This window comes from Aptenodytes forsteri, unplaced genomic scaffold (genome assembly GCF_000699145.1).
Source record: "Aptenodytes forsteri isolate BGI_AS27 unplaced genomic scaffold, ASM69914v1 Scaffold119, whole genome shotgun sequence".
In the NCBI taxonomy this organism is placed as follows: Eukaryota; Metazoa; Chordata; class Aves; order Sphenisciformes; family Spheniscidae; genus Aptenodytes; species Aptenodytes forsteri.
The window spans coordinates 4,295,263-4,310,377 of record NW_008796165.1 but is presented as its reverse complement, the minus strand read 5'-3'; the positions used below and the strand labels follow the sequence as shown (position 1 = coordinate 4,310,377).

The window sequence follows — 15,115 nt, the reverse complement described above, 5'->3', positions numbered from 1 at the left end:
ACTGATAGGCTGCAATAAGATCTCCCCGAAGCCTTCTCTTCTCTAGGCTGAACAACCCCAACTGTCTCAGCCTTTCTTCATAGGAGAGGTGTTCCATCCCCCTGATCATTTTTGTGGCCCTCCTCTGGACGCGCTCTAATAGGTCTGTGTCTTTCTTATGCCAAGGGTTCCAGAGCTGGACACAGTACTCCATCTTAAAGTTCTTCAAGAAAGGGTAAAGTCACAAAAAAAGAAATTTAGTCTTATCACAGGACAGTAGAACATGTTGAAAATGCCACAGTAGAGAGAACAGAAGAGTTGTCCTACAGGGAGGGGTGGAGCAAGGATTAGTAATCAATAGTGAGGATAGGAATTAAATAAGGTAGAATGATTGCTGGGGAGAAGGATGTAGAAATGGGACTTGTACAGGTGGAAGCAGGACTGAGTTACACACCAGAGCTTCCAGTTTATCTCCCAGACTGCTGAAAGAATAGGCATGTTGTTAAGTCAAACTGAGAGTGGGTCTATTTGATTGCAGACCACCAAGCACGGTATCTGCATGGAGAAACAGAGCAAAGTGATGTGGACATCTACGGTGCCCTTCAATGCAGCCTCAGTGGAGCAGGGTGAAAGAGCTTACCCACGTGAAGCTACAGCCATGTCTACATTTTTTGACACATGCTTTATACGGACAAGTCTGAAGCATTTAAATCTATCTGTCTAAACATATACTTGTGCACCTAAAGTTTACATAGTTCATCAGTTTTATGGATACACGTCAACTTTATCAAATGCATCATATGCACGTGTGTGTTTAGGCATATTTTCAGAATGCCTCTGTTCGAGGCACTTTTCAGAAAAGGAGCCTAATTTCAAAGGCATTTAGAAAAGAGTTAGTAACTCAGACACAGATGGCTGCAAAGGCGGAGGTGGGAGAGAATGGGGAAAGATGAGTTCTGGCAAGGAATCACATTTGGTGCAGGTGCGCTTGTTTTAGAAGAATGGGATGCTGTCTGGGAATGAATGAGATCCATTCCTCAGCAGCATGTACAACCTGCCAAACACCCTGGGTGGCCTCCGATGGCCTCAGAGACTTTTGGTCAGAGAGAAGTTCTAAAAATGTCTAAACTTGCTGGCATTCCCGTACAAAAGCTGTATTAGTTGGGAGCTGTGGGGCGTTCCTGTCTTTGGCGAGTGGGCAGAGTTAAGGTTACTTAGATGACCCGAGCTGAGTGCGTGCACACTTTCAAAGCATTTAGTATGTAATTGAGGAGTTTTAATTTCTGTGGTCAATTTTTCAGAAAGCTGCCTTGTTTCCCAAAGGGTTTTTTGGCAGAAGTGGCAGTTAGATCCCTGCTCCTTTAAGTGCATCCAGACTTGGTGGAACTTGAGCTTTTTATGTGGTTTGCATCCATACCATCCCTTCCATACTTTGATGTGGATCCGCTCTGCATTATGGTGCCTATGACTGTCACTTGCGTGTCGTCTTCTGCTTTCCCTCCATCATCCAGAATGGAGGGATTTCGGTGGTGATTCTGCAGGTTTGGGAAGTCATTCATAAACTTGAGCCTGCAAAGCAAAGCTTTGCAGTTGTACCAGCTTGCTCTGCAGCGGCTTTTGAAATATTGTCACGCACGCTGTTATGAGTGTTGGGAGTAGGTTGCTGTCTGACTTGAAGGTTTTGGTTAGAAAATAGTATGGAAACACAAATGAAGCACAAATGCGGTCATGTGGAATTACATTTTAGTAGAACATTTCTCAAAGTTTCCTTGCCTTCTCCATAGGCTTTTAGCTCCAAAAATAATAAGACACACTGACAAATAAGTAATTAATATGAAATTGGGGGGATGAGAAATATATTTACTCTTTTTGTGATAGAAATTTTGAGAGTAGAACAGGACAAATAGAACATAGCAAGAAATAACATCTGTTTGATGCTATGATTGGTGTTGCAGGTTATTGAATTAGGCACAAGTAATTGCCTGGTAGTTTATTGGCTTGCCTGGTTACTTTGGAGTTTTCTGTTATTGTAATTGGTCTTGGGTACACCAAACAAAGGCAAAAAGATTATTGCAAGATACGAGGGCAGAATTAGCCTTCTGCAGGGATGTGGCACACCCTATAAATTTATCATTTGATATTTTTTCCTTTTGTACATAGTCCTTGTCTGCTTTCTCCACATTCTTAGCATGTCTCAGAAATTCCAGCATTTTTAGCAGTGAATCAGTGAGAAGAAGGGGAAAAGGCCTGTAATTGCTTTTTCCATTGTGCTTGTTAAAACCGCATTGTGGGAAATGGACCCAAACACTGTCTTTTAAGTGGTGGTGAGTCTGAGGCAGGTGGTATTAACTCAGGACTGCATTAACTCTTTTCAAATCTCTTTCCTGTTTCCTTGAGGAAACATGCCTGGTGTATATATGTGGCAAGGGCTGTTTGCCTGCCTCTTGCATTGACATTTTAATTTGGTCCATGATATAAATATCATTTCCCTAATCCCCCTTGCCCTGACCCTGTTTTGTCTTTTCTTCAAAGTGAGTTGACTTTTTTTTTCTTTAAGGAGGGGGGAGGAGATGGGAATGGTGGCTGGCTGCTCTAGTTTAGAGCATTAAACGCTCGGGGAAAAAATCTCAGAGTAACTGTTGTTTCTTTCTTTGTATTCACATGGAAATTTTTAATCTCCATCAAAGGATCAGGAGAAAATAACGTTGAGATTCAACAAGAGAGCTCCCAGCTTACATGGAATTTTTAAATGTTATTTGGCTTTATCCTTTAAGCGATGAGAACCATGAACTATGTACCTACAGGGTTCAGAATTAACTTTTCTCTTTCTTCCAACACACCCTCTTTTTTTTTTTTTTTTTTTCTTTCTCCCTCCCTTTTTCTTACATCTTTATTGTTCTGCATAAACATGCAACTTCTTTTTGGCCAAAACTATAAGTGCCTTAGGATTTGTTTGGTTGTATTTATGTATACATTTCTAATGTTAATTATGAGCACCAGTCTGAAATACAGCCTCATGTTCTCCTTTTGATGTGATCTGAAGAATCTCTGTTGAAGGCCATGGAGCGAAGATCAGAACCCAGCCCACTGTATGCTTGCATAGTCATACAAGAGCTAACATTAGCCTGTTTAAAAAAAAAAAAGGCAAAAGTAGGTATAAAAGGGCTAATAATCTGCTTGTTTGTAGTGGGGAATCACGAATACTATCTGCACCTGTAGATGTGGCTGATTGTGCTAATAATGATAGCAAGGGAGGTCCCCTGCAACTAGCCCATGGAAAGTAACAGCAGATTTCACAGGTGGGTGCTGACAGCAATGGTAGATTTCATGCTTCATCACATATTAATAAAACAGGGAGGATATTAGAATGCTAATACTCATTAATACCGTTTTATGGTGTTTAACATTAAACATGGAAAATGAAAATGAATGACAGCCAGTAAATGGAACTGACAGTTGTGTTCAGGGTGTCTGAAGCTAGTGAGAACTAGCTGCAGGAAATAAAAGCTGTGGATGCTCCCATTCCTGCTGTGGGTCAAGCCAAACAGCACCTCCTGGTACCTGGAGTTTTGAAAGGTCACCTAAACTTAGACTTAAATAGACTCTATTATTATTATATAATATTTGATGACATTTTTTCTTTACCAGCATTGGTCAGAACCATTATTTTCTGTGTCATATGAAAGACACGGTCTCCAGCCACATGTATGTCTAAGAGCAGAAATCACAGCCCATTGAAGCGTAATTATGATTTTTTTTTTTTACGTTTAGATGATCAACATTTGTTTTTTTTCCCCAAAACTCTTCTTGTGTTTCAGTTGGCTCCATTGTTTTTCGTTTCTTACTTAAGTTTCAATAAGCTTCCCTTCATCCCAGAGGCAGTTACATTTCAGCAACAAGTAAAAGTTGGCCCTCTGTGGGCTGTAATGTATGTAATGTAATATAATATAATACAATATAATATAATATACATAGATAGATACAAACTTAATTCTGCCATATCACAGACTGTTCTAATTTCATTTGTGGTTAAAACTGACTGAAAACTTCTGCATAGCTGTGTTTAAATATGAAACTTTAATGTTCTTCACAAGTAAAAATTTTTAATTTAGCACAAACCTTATCTGTGCTCTTGCCATCATGCAAAAATCCCAGGAACACTGGGAAGACATCGTAGTGCACAGGGTCCGAAGATAAAGGGATTCTAAAGGCATGGTACTGATTTCTCTCTGATGGTGATAGTACTTGGTAAAGTTACAGTTGTTTGACCAAGTATCCATTTTTGTACCTTAATGTTTTAGGTTTTAAATAAAATTAACCTTGAATATCCTAGGTTTATAATGGCTAGGTCTGAATCTACAGTCTGCAGAGCTGACTGCAAATGACTGATGTGTGCTCTGAGTTAGTAGATACATTTAATATAGACTTTTGCAGGGGGTTCCTTTGTTTTTTAAAAATTTTATCTTCTCTTGAATTCCCAGCTGTTTCTTGCACATGCACCATGAATTTCAACTGCCCTGTTGTCTTCATTTCCCTGACGTATGCGCTGTCTCTTGCCAATATCCCCCTTTGTTGAGACCTGCTGTGTGAATGGAGGATTCCGTCCCAGATATAATTCTAATTTTTATATGCTTAAAATGTGATCAGAACCGACCCCTTTCACAATTGCTGCCATCTCCCGTTGTTCTCACGGGACTGAAGCCACATAAGGTGCTGCAGGGATTAGTCCCCCCTTCCTTTACAGGCAGCAATTTAACCGCACTCTTAATCTTTGGCTGTTTAATTGAAAACCTGCTACTTTCTGTCGAGGTGAAAACAGACAGATATCACTTCAAAAATCAAATTTTGGGGAATGAAAGATCACGAAAAAGGCTCATCACTTGAGCTGGAATTTATGAAAGCATGTTTATTTTGGCAAATGCTTCTCAAAAGCACGTTCGTTTTTATCCTCTCTACCGTCTGGATTTTCCTGTGAGGTGTCAGAACATGGTTACTCCAATTTGGCTTAGAACTGGATTTCTGCCAAAATTTTGTGTCCCCTCCTCTCCTTCTGCCCACCTTCCCACTTTCTTTCTCCTGGTCATAGTAGATTTTTCCTTGTGTTGATCTCAGTGGGTATTTCATTTTTACTTCTTGGTGCTAAAGAAAATAACAAGCTTAGAAACGAGGGTGATGCCAAGTTTCAAAACCTGAAGATAATAAAAAAAGACTGCTTTCTTCAGCATATACAGTCTTACACTTATTTCTTCTTAATATAGGCACGTGTAGTTCAGGATTTGATTGTAAGAATTTTTAACACACTAGACCAGCAATCTTTTTGGTTTGTTTTCTCCTTAATCTAGGTTACAGGCTGGTTGGTTCTTCCAAACTCCTGCTAATTTTTTTCCCTCTTGATGAAGGGTCTTCAGTCCTATGCCTCCTTTGGTTTAAATTCCTTTCCTAGTCCCAGCCAGATGTTTGGTTTCCCCCACTGTTGACAGTCAGATAATATTCTCACGCTATCACATCGTATATCCACATTTGCCAGATCTGTCACAAAAAATTCCCAAATTTTTGTCACTGAGTGCCTTACTGCATATTTTTTAATACTTTCCAAAGGCAAATTCCTTTAATGTCGCATATAAATTCTGCTTAAACAGCAAGCGAAGGCAAACCTTCCTGCTTTTCCTTTTCCAGTAAGAAGGGTGTGTTTCTGAGCCACATCTTATGGATGACCCGGAGATTTACTCCACCTTTGCCAAAGGAATGTGGCTAGCCCTTCAGAGAACTGCAGGAAAGCTTCAGGAGTTTGGCCAAGAAAGAGTAAACCATTGAAAACCAGGCAAAACTTTGTCTTTCCCCCTTTCCACTGCTTTCATTTCCTACCATGTTGTGTTGTCCTCTGCATCAGACTATTTAAGACTGCCAAATACTTGGCTATTTTATAGGTAATATATCTTATAAATGCCATGGCCAGCCTCTGAGGGAAACGCAGGATTGTCGGGTTTGGATGGAGTATAAAACCCAAGCAGGAAATCATTGCTGAATGGCACAGCTGCAGGCAAACATTGTAAGCTAGTAAACTGCCCATCTGCACAGCCACACGTGTGTCGGAGCGCGGGGCTAGGACGGCCGTGGCAGAGCGCGCCTGTAAGTGGTTAGCAGGGAGAGATTTGGTGATTAAAGAATGAAGTGTTTTGCTTCATTAGTTCCTGAAATACAGCTATCTGAAGGTGATTATAGTCTTATTTTCAAGGAGGAGAGACTGAAGACTAGAGCTTTTCCTTGTCTGTAATAAAAAATAAAAGCAGAATTTCAGATCTGGGATGGGTTGGATCATCCCACTGCAGGACGGAGGATGTGCACAACCTACAGTTGAGAACTGAAGGAAAAGTTTGTCAAGAAAAAGGAAAACACTGTATTTGTTCATAGGGCTGAACTGGTGATCACATCTGAATCTTCCCATCGAAGTTAGAGACAGAAAAGACTGTCTTGGTCCTTTGTCTGTTTCACTATCATTGACCTGAACAGGAGCCTGGGCCAGTTATGAGCTGTATGTTTCTTAAAGTTTGAACTGTTTAAGATCCCCCTTTGGTAGAGATTTTGCCAACCAAAATCACTTTCAGGAGACTCATTCTAGTACTTTCCTTTTTTAATTTAACCTATAGTTAGTTCCTAGTTTTGCTGTCTTCCATTCTAAATAATGCCTCTTTCTTTGCAGGTTATCATTTGTTGAGTTCCTCTAGCCAAGCTCGCTGTGTTAATTCTCCCAATCCTTTCTCTGAAGTTTAGCACTTCCTCTTATACATGCCAAGTTTGAGTTCATTTTCTGCATGATTTTCCCAAGCACTATTTTAAATAATCCACAATTCAGTAACTAAATGCACATTGTTAAAATAATGAAACAACAACAATAAAGCTTTTTTAAGACTGCATCTCATGCACTCCAACTTTAAAAACTATTGATTTGGGGTTTTTTTCCAAATACTTTATTGAAAAATAAAATTATCTTCTAATAGTCAAAATTAAATTACCAGAGTTATAATCCCATTGTACAGTAGACTTTCAACATTTATATTTGTCTGTTGGGTAGGGTTTTTTCTTGATTCATTGTAATGTATAAATCAGTGCAAGAGGAAAGATAACCTAGTGATCGGGGCCCTTGTTTAAGGCATAGGTGACTTGCGGTCAAGTCCCTGCTTTATCACAAACCCCTCATGTAATTTCTCTGCCTCCTACTATTGGGGTGTCAAATGAATGTAATAAAAGTTGAAATCTGTACATGGGGAAGATGGGTGTATCGCCAGCTGAAGCCTTTGGAAACTTTCTGTTGACTGATGTATTTTGGATTGGGGCATCTAAAGAGCGTGAAACTCTTGGGACCTAAACTTGTTAAAATGTATTGATTTTCTTGGTTAAAGAACTGAGTCTTTAAAATGTTCTTGATGTTTCATGTGAGCAGGAGGACAGCATTAATGTCTGTGTCATAAATAGTTTCATTTAAGGATCAGATATTTCAGATATCCTTGAGCTTTTCCATTTTTTTTGTCACAAAGAAAAGGAGCTTCTTTGGTTTTTCGTCTATAGGCACTTTATTCTCTCTTTTCCTGTCAATTGATGCCATTTTTTAAGCCACGTAAAGTGGATTTCAGTTGTTGTCATTAGGATGTTGGTACTGTTCTGCATTCCATCTGCACAGAAGCACTAACTGCAGGGTGATGCCATATTAAATTATAGGCATCTCTGTTAAAATACAGGGGAGTTAGTTCTGAAGATGAAGCTTTTTCCTTATTTTGAATCTTCCTTATATTGTAGTGCATTAAGGAAGCATGTGACTAGTGCCAGATATCTTGGAGTACCTGGCATTTTGATTAGTTCTCATGAAAAATGTTCAAAATGTCTCATAATGTTATGCAAAGAAAATGAAGACATGTAAGTTTTAGCATTCATGGACTTCACATGTGCTTCTCCTTCCCCAGGACAATCACATCTCTCCGGAGTGAACTGATTCCACATCTGGTTAGGAAACAGTTCTCTTCTCCTCCGTCATTGCAGCAAGGACTAGACAATAAAGAAGAGGACCAAAAGAAAAAAGAACAAGCATCCCTAGGTCAGTACAAGTATCAAAGATTTGATGAAGGTTTTAAAGCCCATATGCTACGGCTGAATTATTGGGTAGAGTACAGAATTAGCCTGAAACACTAGTTCAGGGATTTTTTTTCTTCTTATACTTGATGATACCAAAGATTATAGTAGATTTCTTTTTCAAACACTATTGTGCATTATATAAATATTTTTGTCCTCCCTTATTTTGGTGTAAATCAAGAGCAAATCGGCTAGGTGCTCTATATTTTTTCTTCTGGAATACAGTATAGGTAAATGCACTTTTGAAAATGTAATTTTAGGAGAGAGTTCCTAAAATTGCGTAGGGCAACAGACTAAGCCTTAACCTCCCTGCACTGGGAACTGGACAAGATCTCAGATCTTGGAATTTATTTTTAGCATTTCTGTTGTCTCCTTGTGTGACCTTGGGCAAAACATTGTATCTGTCCTGATCCCTTGGTTCCCACCTGCAGGATAAAAATAAGCACTTACTCACTACATGTGATAAAATCTGTTAATGATTGCTAAGTATCTAGCCATTCAGATGATGTGAGGCAAAGGTTTCCCTTCACCAACAGTATTTTAATAGTATTCCTCTTCAGAAAGTATTTCATTAAATCCTGTCTAACTCCACGCATGTGTGTGTTCTCCAGACATTTATAGCTTCATAAAGGAAGATAATAGCTTGCTGAAACCTGCTCCAGATAACTCTTGTTGGAATGATCATAGAGGAGATATGAATGAAACTCTCTATGAAGGAAAAGTGCGCTGCTACGTCCATATAATGAAAGAGGGACTGTGCTACCGAGTGAATACTCTTGGGTTGTATATTGAAGCTAACCGACAGGTGAGAAAAATACAGAACTGCCACGTGGGAATACAGCAGTAGTTTATGGGACATTTTAGCCTCCAGGGGTGGCTGCCAGCGATACAGCTGAGCAGTGTGTGGGAATTGAACCAGTGCCATGTTATCTAGGCCCATCACCCTACTGGTTGCTGGATAGGGACATGAGGCCAGGAAACAGTTCTGTCACTAATTTGCTCCATAGCTTTGATTTAGCTAAGAAAACCCCCACCCCACACACGCTTCTGTTTTTTGGGGGTGGCAAGACCTGCAGCCAAAGAGCCAAGAAGTGTGGAAAATGAGGCTGGAAGTAGCTTTGATAGATCATCTAATCGATGTCCTCCATGTCCTAAAAGCAAGATCAGTTCTGACTGGCCTCTTCCTAAGAGATGTTTATCTAAGTGATAATGACAAAGGTTATTAAAGATTTGCAGGAAGACTTAAACTACCCATACATTCAAATTGCCTAATGCTTTCCATTGTGAAAGAATTATTTTATGAACAGGTTTCACTACAGTGGCACTCCAGGTAAACACAGAGGTGAAATGTTGATCTGTTGTAGCTTTCACTTTCACACTACTGACAATTCATAAAATAAATTATCACAGGGGAGGATTAGAGAAATCCTGTACTAGCTAATGAGCCAATGATTAAAAGCTTTTAATATGTTTGGGGGTTTTTTTGGTGTTTTTTTTTACGCACTGGCTGATGCAATGTACAAGTTCTCACTTCACTCTGCTAGTGATGAACTTCGTTCCTATCAGGAGTGGATAGTTTCCTCTAGTTTTGAAGACCAATAGGGAGTGCAGTAGGGGAAGACTCAAGATTTCTGGAAGTGGGGCTGGGAGAGCGATAAAGTTGTATTGGGTATCCTGGAAGTGGTCACTGCCTTGCCTTTGCTCTCAGATTGAGCTGACTCCTTTTTAATAAAATGAATGGATGAATTTATGCAAATTAGAATTGCAGCATGGCAATTCTAATGAGTTCACACTCATTAGAGTGAGTTCACACACTGGAGCTGTCTCTCCTTGGTGCCTGTAGAGGAGCACAGAAATAAAGTCATTTGTTTTGTGGTTAGGGACATGAGGAAGAGAGGAGGGAGGCAGCACTGCTGTCAGAAAGGGAAAACTTTCCCCAAGAATATCAGGAACAAGTGTGCCCAAAGGGTTAAGGGAGAACACCGCTTGCTAGGGGAAGTGTGCGTGTACATTTGGCAGCAGCCACTTCAGTAAAAAGTTATTGAGTTGAGCCAGTCAGACTCCATGTGGGTTTTTTTGTGTTGTTTTTTTTTTCTTTTTTTTTTTAACCTAAATATTCTACATTTTGGTCAATTCAGGAAATGTGTTTGCTCCTGGGTGGTACATAGAATTAGTGTTTTGAAATCACATTGGGGCCTTCAACGTTGGAAAGGATTTTCTTTGAATTTTTAACTTTTCCAGAATGGTAAAATTTCTGAGGAAACTATGTGGAGGTAAAACATAAAATTGAACTTAATGAGGGGTTGTGAGAAAGGAGTTCCTTTTTTCAGTGCCACTGCATTTTGTTTCTCTTGCTAATCCTCATAAAAGATACACATTTAATTTTATCAGCTTTTTTTTTACCTGTTTTGTTGGTCTCTAAGGAAGGCTTTTGGTGTCTTGTTTGCTCTTATCTTGGTCTTCACAGACCAGATTCTGATTCCCTGGCTGCAAAGCTGGGGCCTGTAACTTTGCTGTCCAAGAGGACAGACTCACGGAGCAGTAGCAGTCCAGTCCAGTAGCCATGGTAAGGAATGGTATCCTAACCCATTGCCCTTCTGGTGAGGAAACACTTTACTCACATCATTTCACTTCCAGCTGGGTTTCTGAATGCCTGCAGCCTGTGTGTGGGCAGGTGGGTTCAGGGGGGAGTTATCTTCAATAGCAGGAAATAGTTTCTTTGTAAGATGAATTAAATCCAAACACATCTTAAACCTTCCCTTGACCCAGGCACTCCCTCTGACTCCTGCCCCCTATCTAACCTTCCTTTTCAGAGCGAAATGCTTGAGCTGGTAGCTTTCTTGGGTCACCCCTCATGCTGCACTACCATTGACTGATTCTAATAAGGGCTTTGCTCTTGCCAGTAAAATCCTTTATTTATTTCACCACACCACCTTTCCACTGAGGAGGGCAAGAGCCTTTCCTTGTTTCTTTCCCTTCCCACAGAGCAACACTGGATAGTAGGAATCTTTCCAACCTACGTTGTAGGTATGCTTTGGTGTGTGTTCCTCTCTTGGATCTGTTGTGGCTGCCCAGCTGTGTGTCAGGTGAGGACAACATCCCTTCACCAAGCCAGCATCATCCAGGTGGATTGGCCTAGTTTGTGGTGTTCTGGTAAGCTGGTGGTTTTCTGTAGTGTCTGCACCTTGGACTGAAGGATCTAACCTACCCTTGTTTTTTAAAAAATAAAACAAAACACAGGCCTAGTGGGAAGGACCATCTCCAAGATGTAAAGAGCTACAGATGTGGAAATGTCTACTGGGGACAACAGGCAGCCTGAAGTGATAGCTCAGAGGTGTGAGCTCATCTGAGCTCATCTCACTCACCTGAATGAAGCATCAGCTGTGAAAATCCTTATCATATGAAAAACAGCACTATTTATCCATCCTTGCGTGCTGGAAGGGAAACAGGCTGGTCATATTATGAATATCCAAACAATTTCCTGCAAGTATCATCTCACTTGAGATCTTGAGATACTTTTTTCTGATCTGATCCCAACTTCTTCAGATCTGTGGGATCTGCTTCTTGAGGTTCACTCCCTAGCCATCAGCTCTTGTGATCCCAGCTTTCTAAGGAAGTTGTTTTACACAACCATACTGTATGGCAGCTCCTTTATAGCAGCTTTGGAAATTGCTGGCAACTCTCAGTCAAATTTAACAGAGCAAGAGATCTCAAAGATAAAATTTCCTAAGAGTTTTGTAAAAATAGGTGCCTGGATAGAGAAAAGAGAGACTTAATGAGTGCCACTTCCTCCCCTCAGGCAAGCCCAGTTACACCATCACTGTGTTGAGACACCAGTTGACCTCCCAGATGGACAGTCAGTCCATACATCCTGGCTGGCCAACAGCATGTGTTGAGCTCCACACCAGCCCTGCTGCCTCGCACTCAGGCATACGATTTGCCATGACACAGACCTCTTAGCACTCGTGCATCACTTTGCCGCCTTCTGTATCTCCTGTGTTTCTTTGACTGCCATCTCTGTCCTACCAAGATGCATCATACATTGCATCACCGCTGCAAGTAACTCTCTACAGCACTGTGTCTGTGCATTGCTGTGAGACTCCCATCTCCCTTGAAATCCCCATCCGTGCTGTCATTGCCTCTTCTGTGGTGTGTGACCTTGGCCCCAGCCTGACACCAGGAGATGCAGAATGCCTCAGGCTGCTCTTTCACCCAGAAAAGGAGGAATGATGGAGTGATATCCCATCCTCCTACAATGCTGGTTCCTCTTTCTTTTCAGGAGCCAGTTCAGAATTGCTCTCCATGGATTTGTTCTTGGCTACCTTATGGGCTGTGTCTCTATTAGCATCGCTGCTTTGTCTCCTTATCTAACACCTGCCTTCTCTCTGTCAAGATCCTTTTCTTCTGCAACTTTCTACCATCTGGAATAGCTACTTGATCAACTTTAGTTTCTTTCTCCTTAAACATCTGAAATACTTTTTTGTTGCCTGTACCTCAGCATGCTACCTTATTGAGTGGGCTGGACATAGTCAGCTTCTTATGCCAGTTTACTGGTTTATATTTGATATTACTTGCTTCCCTCTCTTGCATTACTGAATGGTGTAAAACACATTGGGCTGCAGTTGAAATGGCAGATGCCGGACATTGTAGTAATGTACAGGATGTCACTGTGTTCAGCTGGAGCCAGTCTGCTTGCTGCTGCTGATCCACTGCTTCTCCACAGGTGGGAAGCTGAGTTGAGAGGAGACATGCAGTGCACTGCAGTGGCAGTACACCTGTCTCCTTTACAAAAGGGGAAGATGATAAATCACACATAATCTGGTTGCAGATTTAAAATGCAGGAACCTACGTTTTCCTTTAAGTTAAACTGTTTATGGTAGATGCACTAGTGCAATGGAAACCAAAGCCATCTTTGAGCTGTTTATGTAACATGAGGGTACAGCACTGTCATGTTAACTTGTGATGTGGGTTTTTCCATCCAGGTTCCCAAGCTATTGCTTAACCTGGGTCTGGAAGAGCCACTGGTTCATGGGTCTGCACAGATCACTGACAGAGGCATGGTAAGTGTTCCCTTTCCCCGTCTCTGCTCTTTCAATACAGTCTGCATGCCCTTTGCTTCAAGAACTGCTTCCTAAAACTCAGTCCCGCTGTTGGAAGTGAAGCTGAGTTCTGAAGTGTGGAATTACAATGTAGGTAATACAGCCCAGAGTCTCTTCGTAGGCTTGCCCATGGGTTCCTGCCTTTCAGTCTCTGTCTTTAAAAATGTTTGGTAAAAATTCTGTCTTACTCCAAAGTCAGACGCTGCAGTCTCTTGTTCCCTAATGGCAGTTCATGGTAGTTGAGCAGTTTGCCTCCCAAAGGACACCAAACTCAGAAGGGGTTAGTATTTTAGCTCTGCATCTTGCTAAAGCATTTTGGTTGAATACCAGCTTTAAGTCTCCTTTTCACAGGTCTCACTGGGCAAACCTTAGTGAAACCAGTGAGTACCAGCAGGACTATTCTTACCGTGCTTACCTTACTGCATGAGGCCTACAGAGCTGGACCAGCTAATGGAGTTTTACCAAGCTAATGGACCTTGGGAAGACTGTCCAACTGTCTGCCCATGGGATGGCCCCCAAATTTCTAGGTCTTTCCTCTGCCAAGGATCCCTAAGGGTAGAGCAGGGTACATTTTGTTGATGAGTGCTTGAGACGTGCTGTTTGGAAGAAGTGTATTGAGAACATGTCGGAGAGCTCCAGGTACTTTTGCCAATTTCCGTTCTTTTCTTCCCTAGATTGGATCGGACAGCATCATTGGGTCGTCCACACAAGTGGGGGAGAAGACATCCATTAAACACTCCATCATCGGCAGCATGTGTACCATAAAAGACAAAGTTAAGATAACAAACTGCATCATCATGAATTCTGTTACAATTGAGGAAGGGTATGTCACCTCCTTGTATCTTGGTCCCCTAAATCTGCAGTTTCTTTTTCTAGATAGATTCTGAGTCCGTAATTTTCATCCTGTAAGCAATCCTCAGCCAGGACAGTTGATCCCAGGGGGTATGTTTCTAAAGACCGAGTCAGAAGTAAGTCTCTATAAACAGGCTACAAATGCACAAGTGAAATGAATTAATGAGAGGGCTCAGTCTTGGAACATAAATTTCTTCTTTTTAGAGGAGATTATATCATCTTCAGAATGTGTAAGTAAGTTAAGTGGATGTATGAGTCTGTATGAGCTTGTGTGTCATCCTTCCAGGCTTTATTTTAGTGGCTGGGTCTATAAGTATACCTAAAACGTTTGAGGCAGGAAACATATTTTGAAGTGGTACACTTACCAACTAGACATGTTCTTATCACCTTTGAACATTACAGCTTCACCTAAAATGTCATTTTCTTTGGCCCTTTTTTGTCATCTTGCAGCTTTACTTTACCATTGCATATGCTGAGTAATAGAATAAATGAATAAACTTTTCAAAGAGAAAACCTGCCAGCTAGTAGAGGTTTCCCATGCATTAGAGACACTAACTAAATAGGTAGCCTTGAGCTGTTCATTTCCAAATGTGGGAAAAGTGGCCTATCTGTAATTGTTGATGTCTGCATGCCCCCATCTTTCCATACATGCTGGCTTCCTGTGACTGTCAGTGGAAAGGAAACTGCTGATTGAGTCTGTGCAGGCCTGTATAAATTCCCTGCTCTTCATGGCTTGAGGTTTGCTTAGGGCCTCAGGAAAAAGGCCAAACTCTTAAAAAATGCCAAGTTGGCTCTGAAAGTTGCATAACTGAAAAACAAAAAACCCCAAAGGATGTGGGGTCTATGGAGGATACTACTGTTACATAACTAAATTACAGGTAAGTATGGTACCTTACTGCCAAGTGTTTGTCTTTAAGAGAAATCCACAGTAATTTCAAGCACATCATAAATCAGAATTCCATTGAGTATAGAAAATAGCTGGTTTCCAGTTCAATCACAAATGGATCCAGTATGGTGGTATCACAAGCACTGCTGTCATAAGAAGTACCAGAACCTCTTGT

General features: G+C 41.0%; 1 protein-coding gene across 1 annotated transcript in view; it reads left to right on the top strand.

Annotated features, from left to right (window-relative positions):
• Window positions 1–15,115, top strand: part of EIF2B3 (eukaryotic translation initiation factor 2B subunit gamma) — a 103,685-nt gene that overhangs the window by 63,474 nt on the left and 25,096 nt on the right. The window contains exons 6-9 of the mRNA XM_009287299.1: window positions 7,938–8,068; window positions 8,715–8,908; window positions 13,086–13,163; window positions 13,877–14,025. Of these exons, the coding sequence (XP_009285574.1) occupies window positions 7,938–8,068; window positions 8,715–8,908; window positions 13,086–13,163; window positions 13,877–14,025 (552 nt within the window). The remainder of the gene's footprint in view (window positions 1–7,937; window positions 8,069–8,714; window positions 8,909–13,085; window positions 13,164–13,876; window positions 14,026–15,115) is intronic.